Source organism: Rasamsonia byssochlamydoides (assembly GCF_041956645.1).
Source record: "Rasamsonia byssochlamydoides strain NRRL 3658 unplaced genomic scaffold VTN77scaffold_45, whole genome shotgun sequence".
In the NCBI taxonomy this organism is placed as follows: Eukaryota; Fungi; Ascomycota; class Eurotiomycetes; order Eurotiales; family Trichocomaceae; genus Rasamsonia; species Rasamsonia byssochlamydoides.
Window position 1 is genome coordinate 90,715 of NW_027192428.1, and position 19,860 is coordinate 110,574.

Sequence of the window (19,860 nt, forward strand, 5' to 3'; positions counted from 1 at the left end):
CCGCATCAGAAGCTTCTAGGAATACAAGATACATGCATATGCTATGTATACAGTGCGGTATGTATGTACATTACCACCATGTATAACATGGGTGACCCGTGAGGGGTTTCGAGACATGCCCCTCAAATACTGCGCCCTGTTCTTTGAACGAGCAGCATGCGAGCTTGATGATTCCCGATAGTCACTCCATACGTTGCATTTTGATGAAATTTCGCGTTTGCTAGCATGCCGACATCCACGGCTTCCATTCATAGATATAGGGCATACGCTAAAAATGCGTACACCTACTACCCTGTCGTCATCGTCGGAGCCGGTGAATCGGGGATTGCCATGGGTTGCCGGCTGAAAGAAGTCCTGGGCTTCGATCAGTTCCGGATTTTCGAGCGGCAGTCTGGCATCGGAGGGACCTGGTGGATCAACCGCTATCCGGGTGTCGCTTGTGATGTGTGAGATTGCCTCGTCATCTGTCCAGAGACTGCAGGGCTTACATTTGAAATAACGTCTGCTAACGTCTGCAGACCGGCTATCTTCTACTCCTTCTCCTTTGCCCAGAATAAGCAATGGACCACGATATTCCCTTCAGGGCTGGAAATCACCGAGTATCTGGCCGGAGTCTGCGCCAAATATGGCATTGTTGACAAGATCCAGCTCCATACCGAGGTCAAGCAGCTGCGGTGGCTGGAGGATGAAGAAGAGTGGGAGGTGACCTTGGGCCATCTCGTCCCTGGCACCGGCGACTTGTCAGCGAAGGAGCGTCAAGACAAGGTTGCTGCTGAGGGCGAGCGCAGCGTCTATGTGGCCACGGAGATCGTAAGGGCCAAGATCGTTGTCAGCGCCGTGGGCGGTCTGGTTGAGCCCAAGGTCTGGCCTCAGGACATCCCGGGAATCGAGACGTTTGAAGGAGACTTCATCCACACAGGCCGATGGAAGTCCGACGTGAACCTGGAAGGGAAAGATGTGATCGTGATCGGCACTGGCTGCAGTGCCGCCCAGGTGGTGCCGGAGCTAGTCAAGCCTCCTTACAATGTCAAGTCGGTCACGCAGTTAATGCGTTCCCCGCCATGGGTTAGCCCTCACTTTTCCCAAGAGGTACAGGAGAAGTGGGAAAGATACGCCCCCACATTGATGCAGAAGATCCCTGGTCTGATGCGCCTGCTTCGGTTCTATATTTTTTGCTTTGAAGAATACGACTGGTTTCAGCTGTTCGCAAACAATGGCTACACGCACAGGAGGCGACATGCAGTGGAGAGACAGTTCTTGAGCTACATGCGAAAAATTGTTCCACCACAGTATCAGGATATGTTGACCCCGAGCTATCAGGTCGGCTGCAAGCGCCGCATCATCGGCGGAAGCTGGTTCCATAGTCTGAACCACCCCAACATCGAACTGACATCGCGACCGCTTAAGAGCGTTCAGCCAAAGAGTGTTACCTTGGGATCAAGTCCTCACGAACCCCCTGACACACCGGAAGAAGTGCAACTGCCCGCCGATGCGATCATTCTGGCGAACGGATACGAGACCAACGCCTGGCTTCACCCTCTACGCGTGCTAGGGAAAGACGGAAGGAGCATTCACGATGTCTGGGAGGAACGAGGTGGCCCGCAGGCGTACCTCGGAATAGCCATGGATAAGTTCCCCAATTTCTTCATGATCTTTGGGCCTAATACTGCCACCGGGCACTCCAGTGTCATCATGGCGTCCGAAAACGCTGTCGAATACTCCCTCAAGTTCATCAAGCCAATCCTGAAGGGCGACGTCAGCACCTGGGAAGTCAAGGAGGAGGCGGAGAGAAATTGGACGAATAACGTCCAAACCGCCCTCAAACGGACCACCTTCCATCAAGGAGGCTGCACCAGCTGGTATAAGAATGAGCGGGACTGGAATTCAACGGTCTATCCGTGAGTACACCTCTCCACCTCTGACAATGGTAGATACGTGCATGAGCATAGTAGGAGGTGTTCTGACGAGGAAGAATTAGGTATTCCCAAATTGACTATTTCTTGAGATGCATGTTCCCCGTCTGGAGCCACTGGACGGTCAAGTACACGCCCCAGGCCGCTCAACGACGTCGGAGACAACTTGTCCTTCGCCGATTCTTGCTTGTCGCTGCGCTGGCTGCTCTTTTCTGGGCAAAGAAGCGGCCTGTACAAGCACAGATTGTAAAGCGGACCGTTATCGGAGCTATAACGGCAGCGATCAGTGTTGCTGAGGTTGCTCTGCTCCGGATCCGCGAAAGTCTGCAGTAGAAAATATGGCCTCCTCTGGAAAGTTGAGATCGACACTCGACTCTGCACTAATTGCGTTGCTATTCGTGCTCGCATTTGTCAGGATGAGACGAGCTAGTGACAAATGTACTGGAAATTGGAATACTGGGTTAATCTTCTGCGCTTATCGATCTTTCTCCAGTTCTAAACTAGTTAAGTAGTCAGATGGGATTTGTTCGTCCTCTGGATTTACCTTATCCTGACCCAGCATTGTTGCTTGGAGTGACAACCGTAGATGCTCGTACCTCGTGGCATGGATCCACTAAGTTATTCATCTCTTAATCCACCTCTTATTCTTAACTTATGATTGGGCCAAAAGGCAATTGGCGGCTTAGATCTGTCGCACGACCCCGGAGGTTCCCCGCAAATCTCCACCCGGCAACTTTCATTCCGCATCTGCATCACTGCTTTCCGTGGACAAAATCTACCTCTTTTGCACGGTAGACAGAGCAGATTCGACCCTGAGGGCATCGGAGACATGGCTTCAGAGTCCCCTCATGCCAACGGATCCACGCCGCAAGCGACCACCGGCAGTTCGGTCGCTGCCCCAAACGGCGACGCGAAGAGAAAGGCGGAACCAAACAGCGGAACACATACGCGCGCAAAGCGGAATCGATATATCTCGATCGCATGGTATGCTGATAGCCCCAGAACCTGTGGAGTCAAGACCCTTGTTCCTTTCCATTGGGCGATCTGACACCACCTGATTCGCCAGTAACGAATGCAAGAGACGCAAGATCAAATGCAACGGCCAAGTGCCCTGTCAACGTTGTGGCCACTTGAATCTCGAGTGTAAGTTATGCGTTCTTTCATCTCGAACCGTACCCCACTGAACTTCTTTGATAGGCCTTTACGCCCCAAATTGCTGCAATGGCAATTTCAAGGACTCAGAGTATGTATTTGCTGACCTCCATCCTATGTCTCGGGATCCGAACTGACTGGGTCATCTTGCAGGGAGTTCCGGTCCATGAAACAGCAGCTGAGCACCCTTCAGGAACAGGTCAACACACTCTTTGCGAGTCTGAACGAGCTCAATGCCCAGAAGTCATCACTCGACGCTCTAACTTTCGAGCCGTTCCCTGGGGATGGCTCCCGTTCGGGGTCGCTGCCCGGCGGTCAGCCGCTTCATCCTGCTGCGGCCCGGCCACGAGTTAAGCATCCTCGGTTCCATGGCCCTATAAGCTCCGCGTTTAATTTTGACGTGGCCAGGTCGAGTCTTCAGACCATGGGAATCGCCCCTACCGAGGACATGATACATGATGACTTGACTACCGCTCACGTCACTCCCACGGGATCGCCGCCGCCGCAGCTACCAAGGCCGATGCCACCTGCGCCCATGACGGCGGTGCATCCTTCCAAAGATCCAATCTGGACGATCAAACGGGAGGAATCTATCCGGCTATGCAGGGTCTATGAAGAAGAGATTGGGATCATGTATCCCATCTTTGATATTGAAAAGGTCATCAATCATACGAACCTCCTCTACACCTTCCTGGAGGCAGCCACTCGGACGGGATTTGCGCAACGAGGACTTCCCGGCGCTGACTGTCTACAAGATGATGATACCCTTAATCTCAAAATGATCCTTGCGACTACGCTGATGCTCGAGGGAAATGGACAAAGCGAGCTGGGACGGCAGCTCTTCGAGAGCGTGAAGCCTATTTTCCATATGAAGATGTTGGAGCCCGTAGATATCAAGTCGATACAGCTGTTCACCATGGTGGTGAGTGTCTTGCTTTCCCATAATACTTGGCCCAATCCGTTTTATTAACGTCTGCTGTTCAAACGAAAGGCCACCTACCACTTCCACAGCGATGATGATATCATGGCCTACCGAATTATTGGTCTCACAGCACGCATGTTGCTTGAGATGGGCTTACATCGTCGTGATGCATTGGTGAGATCTTTCCCAAATGAGGACCAATGGTCTGGGGTCAGTAAGATATTCTGGTCCGTCTATTCTCTTGACCGACGATGGAGCTTTGGTACGGGGTTGCCATTCGTGATTCAGGACGAGGATATTGATCCGAACCTGCCAGAGCCTGTGAGTTGAAAAATCTAATCTCCTTCCCTGCAGTCATCCTTTTCCCGTGGCTAACTTGGGTGCCGTAGGATGCATCAATGCCTTATCTGAAAAGCATGGTCGCTTATAACCGTATCAGCTCGAAGATATGGTATTCTGGCCTTGGCTATGAAGGCTCGACGGACGTCAAGCGCGATGAAATTGGATTTCTGGACTACCAGGTCCTCCAATGGTACAAGCAAGTACCAGAAAGCCTCAAATTCTACGCGGTGGACTCGCCACGGAATGGCAAACCCGTCAGTCGAGGGTTACAGCGACTACGGGTGCTGTTATATTTGCGTATGAATCAGCTTAGAATCCTCATCTACCGCCCCGTCCTGCATTCGGCAGCCAGTATCATCGAGAACAAGGGCCATGCCCAGACGGTCGTCGATATTGCCAAGGACACGATCCGGGTGCTCACTCGGCTCAATCAGACCTCCGACATTTACCGGACGCAGCAGATCTGCTTCAATTACTTCCTTGTCGCTGCTCTGGCCGTGTTGTTCCTCGCTGTTTGCCATGCATCGGCCGAATTCAATCGACAGGTCCGGGACGAGTTCTACATGGCATTGGATTTGGTCAGTGGATTCAGCACGAAGTCTTACGTCTCCAAGCGACTGTGGAAGACCATCAAGGGCATCCGCAAAATTGCTGAAAAGCTGGGTGTTTTCGCTCGCAGTCTTGGTCCAGACTCCAATGACCCACACTCAACTGCGGCCGTGGCCATGGCTGGTCTAGCTGGCCACCCGATGGAAGAACTCTCAGTGTATGGGTCTCTAGGCGGACTAAACGAACTGGGAAACAGTCCGATAAATGGGCTGCAAATGAGCCATGAGCTTACGAACCTGTTTGAGGCTGTCGGCGGATACAGTCACTTTATGACGTCGAATGGAGGCTCCGACAACCTCAATGGGTTTGTCGGCACTGATGGTGAGCTCCAAAACTCTGGAGAAGGATTAGCAGGGATCCTAAGCAGTGAGGCAGAATTTTCTCGTGTCCTGAGAGATCTTTTCTAAGCAGTCATGGTTGGTTCACTTTCATTTTATTTGGGATCTATGCTGCAAACTGGGATGATTCGAAAGTCGATATGTATGTATCAATGATATCCTGAGATGTAGCGCATCTTTTTTCGGTATAGACATGAGGCTTTTTTTTTCTCTCTTTTTTTGTTGCGTCACATTTCCTTGTTCTCTATCCTGGATGGTGGAGTGTGACACTTGTGACCAAGCGGTCCCGGCACGTGATGGCGAATCACACGGCGGTGCGGCGGGAAGTCGACGACACAAAAGCTGCTCGCCTCCCGGTGTACAGCGCCAGCCTGATCCTGCCTCCACCACCATGTCTGTGTAAGTATAAACGACAATATTTTCTTATTTATTGTCTGAGTATCCAGGTCGCATCCAGGGAATGCGTCTCCTTCATTTCTGAATTCCTGGAACTCCGCTTCCTTTTCCCACTTTGCCCCGCCAACCTACCTGGTCTCGGCACCCTTCCCAGACCACGCACGGGCAACGGCTCCAGAGTGTCAGCCCTCCCATTGACTCAGTTGAAATTGATCTTAGACACCTCTTGCGGATTGCTTGTTTTTTCAAGAGGCGTTAGGGCTCGTCAGGCGTCCAAATTGACTGACAGGCGCCTCTTGATCGCATTCAACTGCTGGTGTTTTCGCACAACTCCATGACCCCTCGTTGCTGCTATTCTTAGGTCAGATCCCCTGATCTTCCCGGCAAAACACCGCATCAACAGTCAGAAACTGTTAGAGAGCGAATCCGCGTGGCTCCTAGGCGTGGTTGCGACGCAGTGATCCAATCCACTCCTGCCAGTCCGGCAACCCAGCGAGGAATTGCAATCGCAACACGGCTCTGCAACGAATTCTCACGACTTTCGCGACAACGTGTCGACAGAGACAGGGCCGACACTGGCCGAGGGCCTCGAAAGGCTGGACTTAAGCACACTATCTGAACCGACACCGTCCACGTCCGCCTTCAGCTCTTTCGCCATGTCGTCCTCCGAAGGCGCTCCGGAATCATGGATCTCCTCGTTCTGTTCTCTCATGGGCCATGAATACTTTGCGGAGGTCTCCGAAGACTTCATCGAAGATGATTTCAACCTGACGGGCTTGCAGTCTCAGGTGCCCATGTATAAAGAAGCGCTCGAGATGATTCTGGATGTTGAACCCGAAGATGATGACGAAGAGGAAGAAGAGGAGGAAGAGGATGAGGATGAAGATGAGATAGGCGAGGACAAGCCCGCGGGGTATCGCAGATCCGGTGAACGGAGGCACATGCGCGTCGCCAGTGATTTGAGTGTGATTGAGAGCTCCGCGGAGTTGCTCTACGGGTTGATCCATCAGCGCTACATCACATCGCGAGCAGGTATCCAGCAGATGCTGGAAAAGTATGAAATGCAGCATTTTGGGGTTTGTCCTCGGGTGTACTGCAACGGTTGCAAGGTTCTGCCCGTCGGTCGCTCAGATTCGCCTGGCCAAGATACCGTCAAGCTCTTTTGTCCCAGCTGTTATGATATCTACACTCCCCCCAACAGCCGGTTTCAATCAGTGGACGGTGCCTTCTTTGGAACTACATTTGGTTGTCTCTTCTTGATGACGTTCCCGGAACTGGATGTCGGCGGCAATCGCGCGGCGGAAACCGTTCTCTCCCCAGCCAACCTCAGCGCTTCAAACCCCAACCAGTCCCGGTCCTCGTCTCTGAATTCGTCCGTCGCGGGGGCCGCCACGACACCCGAGCCGCCGCCTAATCAGCCTACTCAGATTAATGGCATGCTGACTTCGAATTTTGCGCCTGGCTTAGGCCCGGGCAAGATCTACGAGCCACGGATATACGGCTTCAAAGTCTCGGAGCGTTCCAAATCAGGACCCCGTATGCAATGGTTGCGAATGAAACCGCTAGATGTCAATGAGCTGGACGAGGCTGCGATCTACCATTCCACTCACGGGAACGACGAGGAGGATGACAGTGATGACGGAGACACGGAGATGGGATCGACGGCCGCTGGCTCCCAGCAGTCAGCGATTGGGATGAGGAGAAAAGCGCCTATGCGGAAGCGAAGGCAGTTGCCATCAAGCAACCCTGATCGGACGGGCTCGAACGGTGGAGAAGGCGGATGACGGTCGGCGTTTAGTGATGGAGCTCTTCTTTGGGCAGGTTGTTTTTATTTTCTTCTCTTACACGTGGAGAATTCAAATGTATTGACATGACATTTGGGATTTTCTTCCTTTCTTCATACCTCATATTCCCATTCACAATTCTCCCTTGAATATTTGTTTGTTTCCCTGCTTGTGAGATAGTCCAATGAAAATTTCAAGGTTTAGGCGTCGCCGACCATCTTCATATGAATTATGCAAGACCTGAGCTTCATCAGTGCGCGTATCTCGGCCGACTTCTGCGATTCCATTACCTACCTAGGTAGGTAACAGCTATCTTGAATCTCCAGATCGCATCATATGATCCCGCAGTGGGCGATTCTGCCTGCTCTAGTGCCTCCATAACAACTCTATTTCCCTTGCTGGAGACATCAATGGCTGGTAACCTTCCGAGGCTCTGTAACCAGGGCTTCGGTGCCTACGGCTGCCTTGTGGGCGGTCAGGTCCGGCTCCGTCGCGTCCATGGCTGCAGCCTACACCTACCTGTTTTAGGTCAAGAGATCGCGATCTGTTGTACTTTCCAGAATGGATACTTAAACCTGTCAGTTGAATTGCTGTCTCCCCATGGCTTTCCTTGAGATTTTTTTTTTGAGTAAGAAAGCTTTCATCTTCTCTCAATTTCGCTCTTTGCGTCATTGAACCTTATTGCTACCCGATACGATGGAAGCTCCATATACTCTTCCGTCGCTTCCAGCGAAGCATAAGGATTTTTTGAACTATGTCAATTCGCATCCAAACACTCCAATGGAGGAGCTTGTCAAGCCCTACAATGACTATGATGGGGTTCTGCGCAAGATCTTTGCTCAACAACCGTCGCATCCAGCGCTAGCTGACAACCACATCAACATCGTCCCCCTTTACGATGTCACAGAAGAAGGGAAAGCGACAGATGTTCGGATTCGTGCACGCGATCTGACTTCAGAACCGAAGGAGCTCCAGGAGAAATACATCATGCCTCTGAAAGATGAGGACCGCAAGCCGAACGGCGCCCCGGCAGTGGTTTCAACCTTGAAAGAGTTCCAGACCAATTTCAATATCTTCTGCGAGGGCTCATTGAGTGACCTCGATTGGAGCAACGTGGTTGCTGCAGGAAGCTCTGTTGTGACCTCCCTGCTTCCTGTGCCTGACCAATACCGCGGCTCGAAGCGCGGTCTTCGCCAATTCTATCATGAGATTTTTGCCCCTGCTTCGGATGTCGATCTCTTCTTATATGGCTTGACCGAAGAGCAAGCCATTGAAAAGGTCAAGCAGATTGAGGCCAAGATCAAGGATTCGGTTTTGGCTGAGACGACGACGATTAGGACGAAGAACGCCATCACAATCGCCTCCAAATACCCGACTCGCCACGTCCAGATAGTCCTTCGTATCTACAAATCAATTGCGGAGATATTGACTGGATTTGACGTTGACTGCTCGTGTGCAGCCTACGACGGTCGACAAGTCTACGTTGCCCCCCGAGCCCTCGCCGCGTATATTACCCAGACGAACCAGATTGACTTGACAAGACGCTCTCCTTCCTACGAGAATCGTCTTTCCAAATACTCTCGCCGGGGATTTGAAATATTTTGGCCGCATTTGGATCGCTCGCGGATTGACCCTGTAAGGCAGAGACCTGTAGGCGCAAGCAAAACCCGCAACTTACTAACGGTGCTCTCTTAGACAATCTTCGAGAGAAGCTTTTCGAGAACAGTTGGCCTCGCTCGCCTCTTGGTCCTTGAGAAGTTGCCAAAATCTTCCGATCGAGAGTCCTACCTCCAACAGCGACGAATGGAGCGTGGTCGACCGCCTAAGCTTTCACGAACCTTGCGCTCTCGACAACTGAGAGGTAATATCAAGGATGATTGGGATGACGAAGTCGCGGAATGGGTGGAGCAGGACGAAGCATCCGACTACCATACCATTGTGAGTTCTGTTAGGGATTCGGATTAAGACAATATTCATGACTGATTCTCTATGCAGACAATCCCTTATGGAGAGAGATTCCATGCTAGGAAGATCGAGAAACTGTTGTATACGAAGGATCTGTTGCTGAATGCTGAATGGAACAGACCCAAAGATCGGGAGGTTAACCTTCATCGACATCCCGCATTCTTTGGGAATGCTGAAGATGTCATCTACGACTGCTGTGGTTACTGTCCGAAGCCAGTGACGCCAGAGGAGAAAGAGATTGCTGAAGAAGAAAGCAAGATCTACGTCTCCGGGAATATTACGTTCATCAAAGACGATCCAGGACGTCAGGCGATTGGGAGCTTCAATCCCATCACAGAAACCGATTGGACAGGTCAGTTGTTCTCAGACAGATAGGTGGAGTGTTTGCTGACGTTTGTTATAGAAATGGCTTATGTTGGGAACACGGAGCGCCTCTGCCAAGCGATCGTTGCTTGCGATCTTGAGGAAGTCAAGGATTGGTTTTCACAAGAGGAGTCTGATCCTAACCGTCGTGACTACACTGGCAGAACTCCATTGCACCTCGCTTGTATGACTTCTACGCCAGAAATCGTGCAATGCCTCGTTGATCACGGTGCCCGGTTGATCAGCCGCTTAGCAGACGGTCGAACAGCGTTGCATCTGGCGGCTGCAAGAGGCAATGTCGATATCGCAAAGATCCTTCTTACGAAAAGCGCAGAGAACGAAGAGGAAGAGATAAGGAAAGAGCAGGCTCGCAGGGAAGCTGAGAGAAAAGCCAAGCGTGATGCTCAAGAACAGCGAGATGCACATGACGAAAGTGGAGACGATGAGCTCATCAGCAATGCGTCCGGTGATTCGGATGGAGACTTCCAGTCCGTCACCACAGGGTCTTTTGTGAAAATCGAGAAACGAAGGAAAAACGGTGATACCGGTACCGACAATGTTCCCGAAGACGCGAACCAAGATGAGCCGGATGTCTACGATATCAACGTATTGGCTTGGGACAATCCCACCTCTCCCTTGCACCTCGCGATATTGAATGGCCACGTCGAAATGGTCGATGAATTGGTCACGTCTTTTGGGGCTGACGTGCTTCTACCAGTCAAAGTTACTATGAACAGGCCAAGTGTCATTCTGAACCTTGTCCTGGCTCTCAAACTGCCCTTCCAAAAGGCGAGAGCCATGACGACAAAGCTATTGCAGCTTGGTGCGTCTCTCACCCAAGCAGACCTCGACCAGTCTACGCCGTTGCATTACTTGGCTGCTTCGACACACAGCGAGCTTTTCGATGTCCTGCTTGAGCATGACAAGCCTTCTGTGGCCCGCACAATCAATCATCTAGCTGTCACTGGAAGTTTCCACAAGAGTCCGGACGTCCACTCAGCGCTGAAGATAGCAATCAACACAGGGAACCTTATGCTTGCTGTCAAATTGCTTGAGGCTGGCGCGAGTCTATCTATTGACTTCAGTGACTTTATCAAATCTGCTCGACTGAGATTTGGAGAATTCGAGCACAGGTCGTCGGAAGATAATGAGAAAATATTCGAAGAAAATGTCACGCAGCCAGTCGTTCATGCCGTCGAAATTGATCAGCCTTTGATTGCCCTCGAATTATTGGCACGAGGAGCTGACCCAAACACCTTGACTCCCGCTGGATGCAGGGTGAGGAAACAGACAGGTAAATTTAGGCATGTGAGAGGCACGTCACTGCTAGATCTTGTGAGAGAGAAATTGAAGTCCCTGCGACAGTATGAAGGGGAGAAGTTGATGTCGTCGCCGCCCGAGCCGCTGGATGCGGACGATAACGTCTACCTCAAAGATTTTGAAGAAGGGACGTACCGAATGTGGTCTGGGAGGGAGGCATTGAAGGTTACCCGAGAGAGGTATGAAATTGAAAGAAAGCGTCATGAAGAAAAGGTATCCGAAGCGGAGACAAGCAAAGGCGTGGAGGAGAAGAGGGCGGCCGTGCAAGCCCTCATTCCCGACTTTGAGAGACTCGAAGCGGCCCTAGTGGCAAAGGGTGCTAAGACGTTCAAAGAGCTATTTCCAGACGTCCAAGGACCTCCCCAAAAAGACCAGTTGCAATTTCATCAGCCTCAGCCTTGGAAGTCGATACCTTTCAAGGTGTCTTTCACTTTTAAGGTACCCGATCTTACCAGTGTCAAGAGAGAGGGTTATTTGAGATTGTAAGTATTTTGATCTTTCTCAATTTTTCGTTCTCTCTTTCTTCAATTCACCATCTATATATGGTTGATCAATGTCTAAATGCTTGGGAAAGATTTGAAGCGGCGTGGTGCGGTGATCTCAGCACGATCAAAGCCCTCACATTGAGAATGTGGGGACCGAACCAGGATCAAATCCCTCTTCAAATCGCGGTGGCTGACCAGGATGGTTTCTCCCCTTTCTCCATTGCGGTTCTGCGAGGACATCTAGAAGTTGGAAAAGCTATTCTCGAGATTGTCTGCGCGCAGTATCAGCCAGAAGAGAGCGACGGCCGCGTCAGTTTCCATCTGAGCATTGACGACGACCCTTCTGGCGACGAACATGATGACGATGGAATCCGCATTGGCAGTGAGATAATTGATGAGCAGTTTACTATCGATAACATTGGCGAGGTGAGCGCGCAGGTGAAATGCCAGATCACGCCAGTTAAACTGTTATCATGGCGATTCCCAGCATATCGTTTCGAAGACAACCGGGTGAACAAGGTCATCTCTTCTGGGAAAGCTTCAGGAGAATCCATCTCGGCTCCGTCAGACTCTTTAACAGCGGCATACAGAGCGAAGCGTAACTCCGAGGAGTGTCGCCCGTATAACCTCGTACAGTATGCGATCTGGCGTGATGATGTTGATTTACTTGTCTTCTTGCTCGACCTGGGGCGCAAATTTTCGAGTATAGGCACTGAGGCAGAGTCATCTCACATGTACACCGTTTCTGAAGCCGACTTTGTCCTCGCAATCAAGCTTGGACATGTACGCTGCCTTGCTGAGCTCATCAAGCGGACCGGAGCTGGTATTTCGCTTGATGAAATTGCCGATCACAGTGGCGTCGAGCGCAAGGAGGCGCCCACGTATTATCAGGGGCTCTCGGTCCATGGGAAGAAGCGAGCGGATTGGGCAGCAGCGGGAGGAGGGCGGCGGCGGTTCAGACAGCATAAAGATGGTCATCCTCCTCTACTTGTAGCTGCTTATGAGGGCAGCCTCGACAGCGTGGAATGGTTCCTCAGCACGGCACCAGAGAGACACTATTCTGAGTTCACTACTGCATATCAGCATGACGAGAGGTTGAAGAGACTTGCGCAGGCCAAATTGGGGGTCGAAAGATCTATGGCAAGCTGGCTCGGGTTGAGAAGTAAGTGATGTCCGATAAGTCTGGGGAAACGAATGGAGAACTGACAGTTTCGATAAAGATGATCTCGTATTGCACTGTGCCGTCCTTTCGAGGCCAAGCGACGAATCGGAGCGTTTGGTCAAATATCTTGTCGAAAATGTCCCAAGCTCGCTCGAAACGAAGTCTGCACAAGGCTACACGCCACTCGCGCTGGCATACTCACTGCATCGCACCAACGTTGCTCGCATTCTCATCGGGGCTGGGGCAAATCAGACAGTCCGCGACCACGAGGGCAGAAATCTAATACACCTCCTTCTTTGCAGTGTCGATCATAGAGCTAGCGTTACCACGGACGATTTGCAGGATCTTCTTGACATGCTCGACCCACTTTTGGTTCCATCACTGCTTACAGAACGGTCCCAAGGGGGACAGACGCCAATTGCTCGTTGGATTCATGTGGCGAATCCGCACCTGAATCCTCGCGCGACGAACACGAAGTCGGAGACGGATGACAAGGTGGCTGTCTTGCGACTCGTTCTCGATTTTGCTGCTCACACGGGACAGAAGCACCTCGAGCTGTTGGATGGGGCAGGAAACACACCAGTACATGACGCAGTCACGTTGCAGCTCCCGAGGATGCTTGAGCTGATGCTCGAGCGCCGACCAGATCTGCTGTATCGGGAGAATGCGACGGGGTGCACTCCTGCCGATCTCGCGCATGACAGGTGGGTCAGTGAGAGCACAGCGTATCCACCACACATTCCCAAGGATCGTGTCGACCACTTTGCGGGGGAGGGAGATGAGAGGAAGAGTGTTTTAAAGCGGCAGCCAGGATCTTTTCTGTCGAAGAAGGATCCGCGAAGCGAGCGACAGATCATATGGGATCTTTGCCGGGAGCGGATTGGGAAGGGAGGGGATAGAAGACCGAGGAGACTGGTCAGTCTGTTTGAAGCTAACGAAGTAGCCAGGAGGCTGGGAGCGCGGCAGAACCAGATCGAGAGCAGTCAAAGAGATCAGGCGAAGGATGAGGTGAGCGAGTGGTATTGGAAAGCAGCCAGTACGAGCACGAGACCATATAGGGGTCCGGTTATGTTGCTTTAATCAGACTCACCAGAGATGGTACGTATGCATGTGTCTACAAGCAGAAAATGGCATACCTATGCTCTCTCCAGTGTATAAATTAGGTAGGATAGACAGAATCATGATAAATAAAAGCGAATTGCACAACTCATCGTCATGAACTCGAAGAATGGCTTGGGGATAAATTTGATCAAAAGATAGAGTTCTTATTTCTTCTATTGATTTCTAGCAACTAACACAGATCAAATGAGTTTTTTTAATGGATCAATTGATTACTCTTTTTTTGGCCTATCCAGGTAATTATTGCCTAGGTAGTTTATAAGTGCATAAATGCCTAACTCCCTACCTCGTGAACGTCAAGCCCTGAATGAAGTTCGACGAGCTGTTGTTCATTGTAGATGCAATAATAATCCGTCTGTGGTGCTCCAACTCGTATTCAACTATATTGTATGTATGTACGGAGTACTTCCCCTTATGGAGATAGGTATATATGTGTATGTATGTACGTGTATGTAGCATTGGCACCGGCTAGGTGTACGGAGTACATGTAGTGCACGATTGAAGGCTGAACCTGGGGTAGGCCCAGTAGGACAGTTTCATCATGCCTTTTGACATGGTTAGTCGGTCGGTTGGTGAGGCTGGCTGGCTGGCTGCTATTTATTGTAGGCTGTAGCAAGATGAAATGAAGCTGGTGCACGGTGTACGGTCAGGTCAGTACGGAGTACTTTATGATAGAAGAAAGCGGGCTGCCTATGGAACCTAACCTAACCCTAAGTTAAGATAAAAAGCATTGATTGGCAGGTCACAATGCCCTACAGAGTACGGAAGTACGGTGTACATCCTCCATATTCCCTACAGAGTTAGGTAGTAAAGAATGACCGTGTTAGAAATTGAATTTAGGTTAGTACTCCGTACTAGCTAGAATGTACTCCGTACTCCAGTCTCCATACTCCATACTACTTACTGCATACTAAGGGGCGAATTTTAGTCGCAGACCTCCGCACCAAAAGAAGGCAAGGTGCAATAGCCGCAAATACCTCCTTATGTATACGGAGGACGGAGTACAGAGTACTCCGTACCTACCGTCCCAGGACTAAGGTAGGTGATTAATTTTAATATTGAATTTAAATTTAAATTTAAATTAAAATTTACGTGAACTTAGGTTCTGACTCGGACCCCAACCTTCACGTCGACCCAGACCCAGAGACTTGTTAACAAAAACTTGTTGTCAGGTTCACCGTTCCATGGGTCAGTCGAGTCAAGTTCAGCCGCCTCTACAGTACAAGTACAGTACAGTTTCCATTCTAGGAATATTAGCCTGTTCTTTTCTACCGATAAAAAAATAAAATTCAGTGAATGAATCATACTGCATGGTGCATTAGATGGATGGATGACAAATTTACTAAAGCCTTGGGCAGAGATTACATACATACATGCCATATACACGGCATACGCAGGGCGTACTGTGCATACATAGGTATATGTATCTAAGTATGCACCAACGTATGTAGGTCCTGGTCAGGCCTTCTGAAGAACTGCCAGCAATCAAATGAATCAATTAGAGTTCTCACAGCCGCAGTCTTAGGCAAACCGTTTTACGATCAATCCTTTTTTTGAGGGGGCGGAGAGGGAAATCCCCTACCCTGTTAAGTAATTCAGGCGGACGCCCGACATGGAGGCTGGAGCCACATGGCTGAAAAACTAACCTTTAGTTCAAGAGGCTAAGACTGGAATGATGTCGTCATTTCCCATCTTTTTTTCATTTTTCCACGTGCAGCCTGCTCACCTACATTAGTCTAACCTAACTAATAATCTGATCTATGCTGGAAAGGGGAGTTCCTGCGAGGTCGGGTGTGCAGGAAGCGTTCTTCAGCTTGCTAGGCAGCAGTGAAAGGCACCAGATTGAAATTCAGAGTTGGTTAGTGTGACTTGACCTACCCTGCCACGAGATTCTTCATTCAGCTAGGATCGGATTCGGGATATATTCCATCTTCCATCTTCCACATCTCAGCCGAGACGAGAAGTATTATTATTAATATTAAGTATGGAAGACTCCGTAGGTCTTACTAAATAATGATCAGATCAGTGATCGACAATAATAATCACGTACATTACGCCAGTACGTAAGATTAAGAAACTACCTACCTACCTACCTACTACAGTGTACATCTTAGGTTATTATTCATCCTGCATGTCATGACATGATATGACATATTGCTATAATTTTTTTTCATGGTCAGTTGACCCTACAATTTAGAGTCTTCCACCTGAAGAGTAGTAATCACCTAATATGGAAAATGGGAAACCAGCTGGAGCCGCCACCCCTCTGCCACACAAAAAAAAATTTAAGGCAAAAGCAGTGGCGGTCTGCAATGATGTATGTACGTACAGCTGGACAATAACAATAACATCCAACATCGTTGGTTACCACCCTATTTGCAGCACATGGAGGAGTGCCTTACGCATACGAGCTGAATCGTCGAGACAAATCAAACCAAACGAACCAAAAACGAAAATGGCTAATGTTGCGATTGGGTGATTTCCCCAGACCGACGCAGATTCAGGCCGGCAACTAGTACATCCATGGAATCGATACATCCTTATTTACCTACCTACCCTAGGTAGGCAGTTACCTGCCTACCTAGGGTAGTACGTATGCCCCCCCTTTTTTTTTAAAGCCACTGGAATTCTATTCTGCGAAACGAACTAAACAACAGCTAGATAGGCAAATAGATAGATAGATAGAACTTCATGATCGCCGATCACTAATAATATAATATAATCGGGGGTTTGCAAGCACGTCCCCAGTCAATACTCCGCAAGTCAATCGTTATGTATCTGTAGGTACTTAGGTACAGTACCTAGATAACTGTAACTAGGTATCTAGCCATTGTTTCAGGCTTTCAGCTACGGCCCCTACACAAGAGAGAGAGAGAGAAAAAGCGAAGACAACCCCTGTCCGTGCATCCGGAGGAACCGCAAATCAACCTAATTAACTAATGAACTTCCTTTTAACTTCCCTTGGCCGCTGGCGATGCTCCGGAGTCGGAGTTAACGGAATCCTCCGGAGTAAAGTATCAACCCCAACGTCTGTGGATTAACAAGGTCGATGGCACCGTATCGATATTCTTCATTATCCATTCATTATTATCTCGATTGTACATAGTTATGATTTTTCAATTCAAATCAAATTATCCTCGTAGAGATTATTCCCATACCCATTCCTCCCAAAGACAGACATGATTATGTATATACATCTCGCATCAAACGCCATTCTATGCATGTACCCGTAGACCCTTCAAGTCGTCAAGCCGTGGAGAGAAAGACAACCAAAGAAACCTCCCAACCCTAGCCCATAACACTACCATAACCCTGCCATAACCCTGCCATAATCGAACTCATGAAAAATCCTACACCGGAATTCGGCTACATAAATGATATCAGAGGCGATAGTGACACCGGCTCCGGCGTAACCGGATACGCGCTCAAGGATCCCGCCGGGGACGTTGACCCGGAATGATCGTAGGCATAGGAATCGGTAAGTGGCGGGGTCTGTTGTCGATCGTCAGTCTCTTGCGAAGATGTCAGAACTCATCAACGAGACGGTAGGCAAGTGGAGGAGGGATAGGAAGGTTGGATTATTTACCTGCAAATGAGGGTCTTCTTGCGACGCTGTCGTCGCCGTCAGGTCGATCCCAGCCATGGAAGCATAGCTCATGCTGAATGGATTGAGGATATCCTCATCGCTAAACGCATTCGCTCGTTTCGTTGCCGGCGAGGACGGCAGCGGGTGGAGTGGCGACGGCAAAGTGTCAATATACTGAGTCGGCATCGAGAGGTCGCCATACTGAGCTGGTACTGGTGGCAGCGAGTGGTAGCCGGGGTGCTGCGGCGGCGGCGGCGGAGGCGACGGGTAGGTCTGGTGGCCATACGAGTCGTGATAGGAATACGAAGGGTAGAAGAGCGGCGGTGGTGACGCAGAAAGTTGTCGCCTTGACTGGTGCGAGAACATCGCCCCGCGCTCATCTGGACTAGGAGTATAGACGTCACTTGCGAGGACGCCGCTCTGAGCAATGCTCCAGCTGCTCGGTGTCGCCTGCTTAGAGCGCGAAGAGCGAGACTGTGTCTTGGCTGGCAATTCCATCTTTGTTCGGTCCGGCTCTGCGGGGGACTGTTCTGGGGATGCGGAGGAGGATGCCGCTCTCCGCTCGAGATCCTCGAGGCGACGCTTCAACTTTTTGCCTGTATAAGCACCAGTTTAGTAATCGATTCCTCGAGGTCGCCATGGGTATAGACTCACGGTAATTCCGCTGGGCGATGCGGTTCTGGATGCGACGCCGCTCCGCCAGGTCAGAGATCTTGGTCCAGTCTTCGTTGGGGTTGGCATTGGCGCTGAAAGCACTGCTGGTGCCGTGACTGGAAGAGTACCTCGATCCTGTTGAGGATGAGTACGGGTGGTAGGAATTGGTACGTTGCATGGTGGGGTATCTTGGTCAACACGGTCAACATGAGGAGAGAACGTTCTTGGTACAAGACTTCAATGTGGTCGCGATGAGGACAGACGGATGGAGTTTCCCGACGGGACAGTGGAGGTATATATGTAGAGGAGGCTGCTCAGCCCCGGCGTTCGTCTAGACTAGCGGCCAGCTCAGAGCGTTTTCCACCACCGCAGCAGGTGGGCAGGCGATCTGCTTGCACCCTTCCCACGGGCCATGACCAGCAGTGTACGAGCACGAGCACACAGACAGGAATGCTCAGGGCCTATCCTCGCAACATCATTGACGCGTGGGCATAAATCCATTGGGCCGTGCTCGCAAGAACCCTGAGCAGGGGCTCTTGCATGTTGGGGACGTGCTGTAGGGCGACACCATGGGCGGCCGGGGGGCTGCCAGGGCCCCAGTCAGTGGCAGTCACCGAGTTACTGCTTGAAGACGCGAGGCTTGCAGGGTGACAGCGTTCTGGAAGTGAAGGAGGACCCATCTAGGAAAGGTGCACGTGTGCCAGATGGCCACAGCCCGCGACTGTGCGTCGTTAGCTGAAGGGCCGTACTAGTTGCTAGTTAGATTGGAAGGGGAAATTGCGAAGGAACGAAACATCGAGCCCATGCCGGATCTGGTTGCCCATCCACGACGATCGAGGTCTTCTAGAACAGAAGCTACGTTAGTCGTTCCTACCTGCCTAGGTACGGACCTCACGGAAGGAGCGATTACTCATCCGCTAGCAAGGTTGGCCAGAGATCTCCCAAAGCGGTTGAAACGTTTGATCTCTTGGAGTTCTTCCGCTGTCGAAGTCATGCACGTTGTTGACTGATCATTGTGCGTCCCTCCGCTGCTATCCGTAGCCCTGGGTGCCGAATCCGGGGTCTCATGACGCGTCGATTCTCGCGCGAGAGGCCATTTGGGTGACACATCATGCATCCCCTCCCCCGCATCCGCATGCTTTCCAGAAGATTGGGGTAGCGACAGGCATAAAATATCCTTACCGCCTTCAGCACGGCACCAGTACACGCAGTACCGAGTATACAGGGTAGCATACCTAACGATTATCTACACATATCTGTCTGGTTCAATCCAATGCGTGGGAGACCTGTCGGTGAGCCCAGTGCGTTAGCCTCTGCAGGCGATATGTACTGGACGATCAGCCAGCTGGATATCTTCAGGTACGTCCGTAAGGAAGATGCTCCGTACTCCGTCGAGATCGGATGATTAGACAGCTGGCGGCTGAGGAACAGGTTGGTTACTGGACGCGGCCCGCTGATCTCCCCTGCTTAGCGGATGCTTTGTCAGGCACATCTAAATTTGACTGCGCTGACAAACCACCGGAAATAGCCCATCTCTTCTGAATTCCGACTCCGCAAGTACTAGTACAGTAGTTTTAGTACTGTCCCTTCGCAGTCGTTTCCCAAAGGATTCAGGACATTTCAAGCTAACAAGCTAACAGCCCTAAGCCCTGACCATCAGCGGCTGCCATCGGGGTGGGCCACTCCACTTACGGTAAACGATATCCGTTCACCACGTTCGAGATCGAGGCTGAGGAAGCTGCAAACATCA

At 50.7% G+C, this 19,860-nt stretch overlaps 5 protein-coding genes across 5 annotated transcripts; 4 read left to right on the top strand and 1 right to left on the bottom strand.

The window, feature by feature from the left end:
• Positions 1–225: 225 nt before the first annotated feature.
• VTN77DRAFT_6043 (uncharacterized protein) lies at positions 226–2,246 on the top strand (the record flags this gene model as incomplete). The annotated part of the gene is made up of 3 exons (XM_069422278.1): positions 226–446; positions 519–1,898; positions 1,979–2,246. 3 exons carry the CDS (start codon positions 226–228, stop codon positions 2,244–2,246), a joined length of 1,869 nt encoding a protein of 622 aa, XP_069276445.1.
• Positions 2,247–2,742: 496 nt separating this feature from the next.
• On the top strand, positions 2,743–5,345 carry VTN77DRAFT_6044 (uncharacterized protein; the record flags this gene model as incomplete). The annotated part of the gene is made up of 6 exons (XM_069422279.1): positions 2,743–2,897; positions 2,980–3,056; positions 3,111–3,156; positions 3,219–3,987; positions 4,057–4,308; positions 4,377–5,345. The coding sequence occupies 6 exons, from the start codon at positions 2,743–2,745 to the stop codon at positions 5,343–5,345; spliced, it is 2,268 nt and encodes a 755-aa protein (XP_069276446.1).
• A 983-nt stretch (positions 5,346–6,328) lies between these two features.
• Positions 6,329–7,456, top strand: VTN77DRAFT_6045 (uncharacterized protein; the record flags this gene model as incomplete). Its single annotated transcript, XM_069422280.1, has 1 exon — positions 6,329–7,456. The coding sequence occupies one exon, from the start codon at positions 6,329–6,331 to the stop codon at positions 7,454–7,456; it is 1,128 nt and encodes a 375-aa protein (XP_069276447.1).
• Positions 7,457–8,152: 696 nt separating this feature from the next.
• VTN77DRAFT_6046 (uncharacterized protein) lies at positions 8,153–13,831 on the top strand (the record flags this gene model as incomplete). Its single annotated transcript, XM_069422281.1, has 6 exons — positions 8,153–9,091; positions 9,152–9,394; positions 9,452–9,773; positions 9,825–11,586; positions 11,679–12,751; positions 12,810–13,831. 6 exons carry the CDS (start codon positions 8,153–8,155, stop codon positions 13,829–13,831), a joined length of 5,361 nt encoding a protein of 1,786 aa, XP_069276448.1.
• A 3,405-nt stretch (positions 13,832–17,236) lies between these two features.
• Positions 17,237–18,288, bottom strand: VTN77DRAFT_6047 (uncharacterized protein; the record flags this gene model as incomplete). Its single annotated transcript, XM_069422282.1, has 3 exons — positions 17,237–17,362; positions 17,457–18,052; positions 18,111–18,288. 3 exons carry the CDS (start codon positions 18,286–18,288, stop codon positions 17,237–17,239), a joined length of 900 nt encoding a protein of 299 aa, XP_069276449.1.
• Between the last annotated feature and the right edge of the window lie 1,572 nt (positions 18,289–19,860).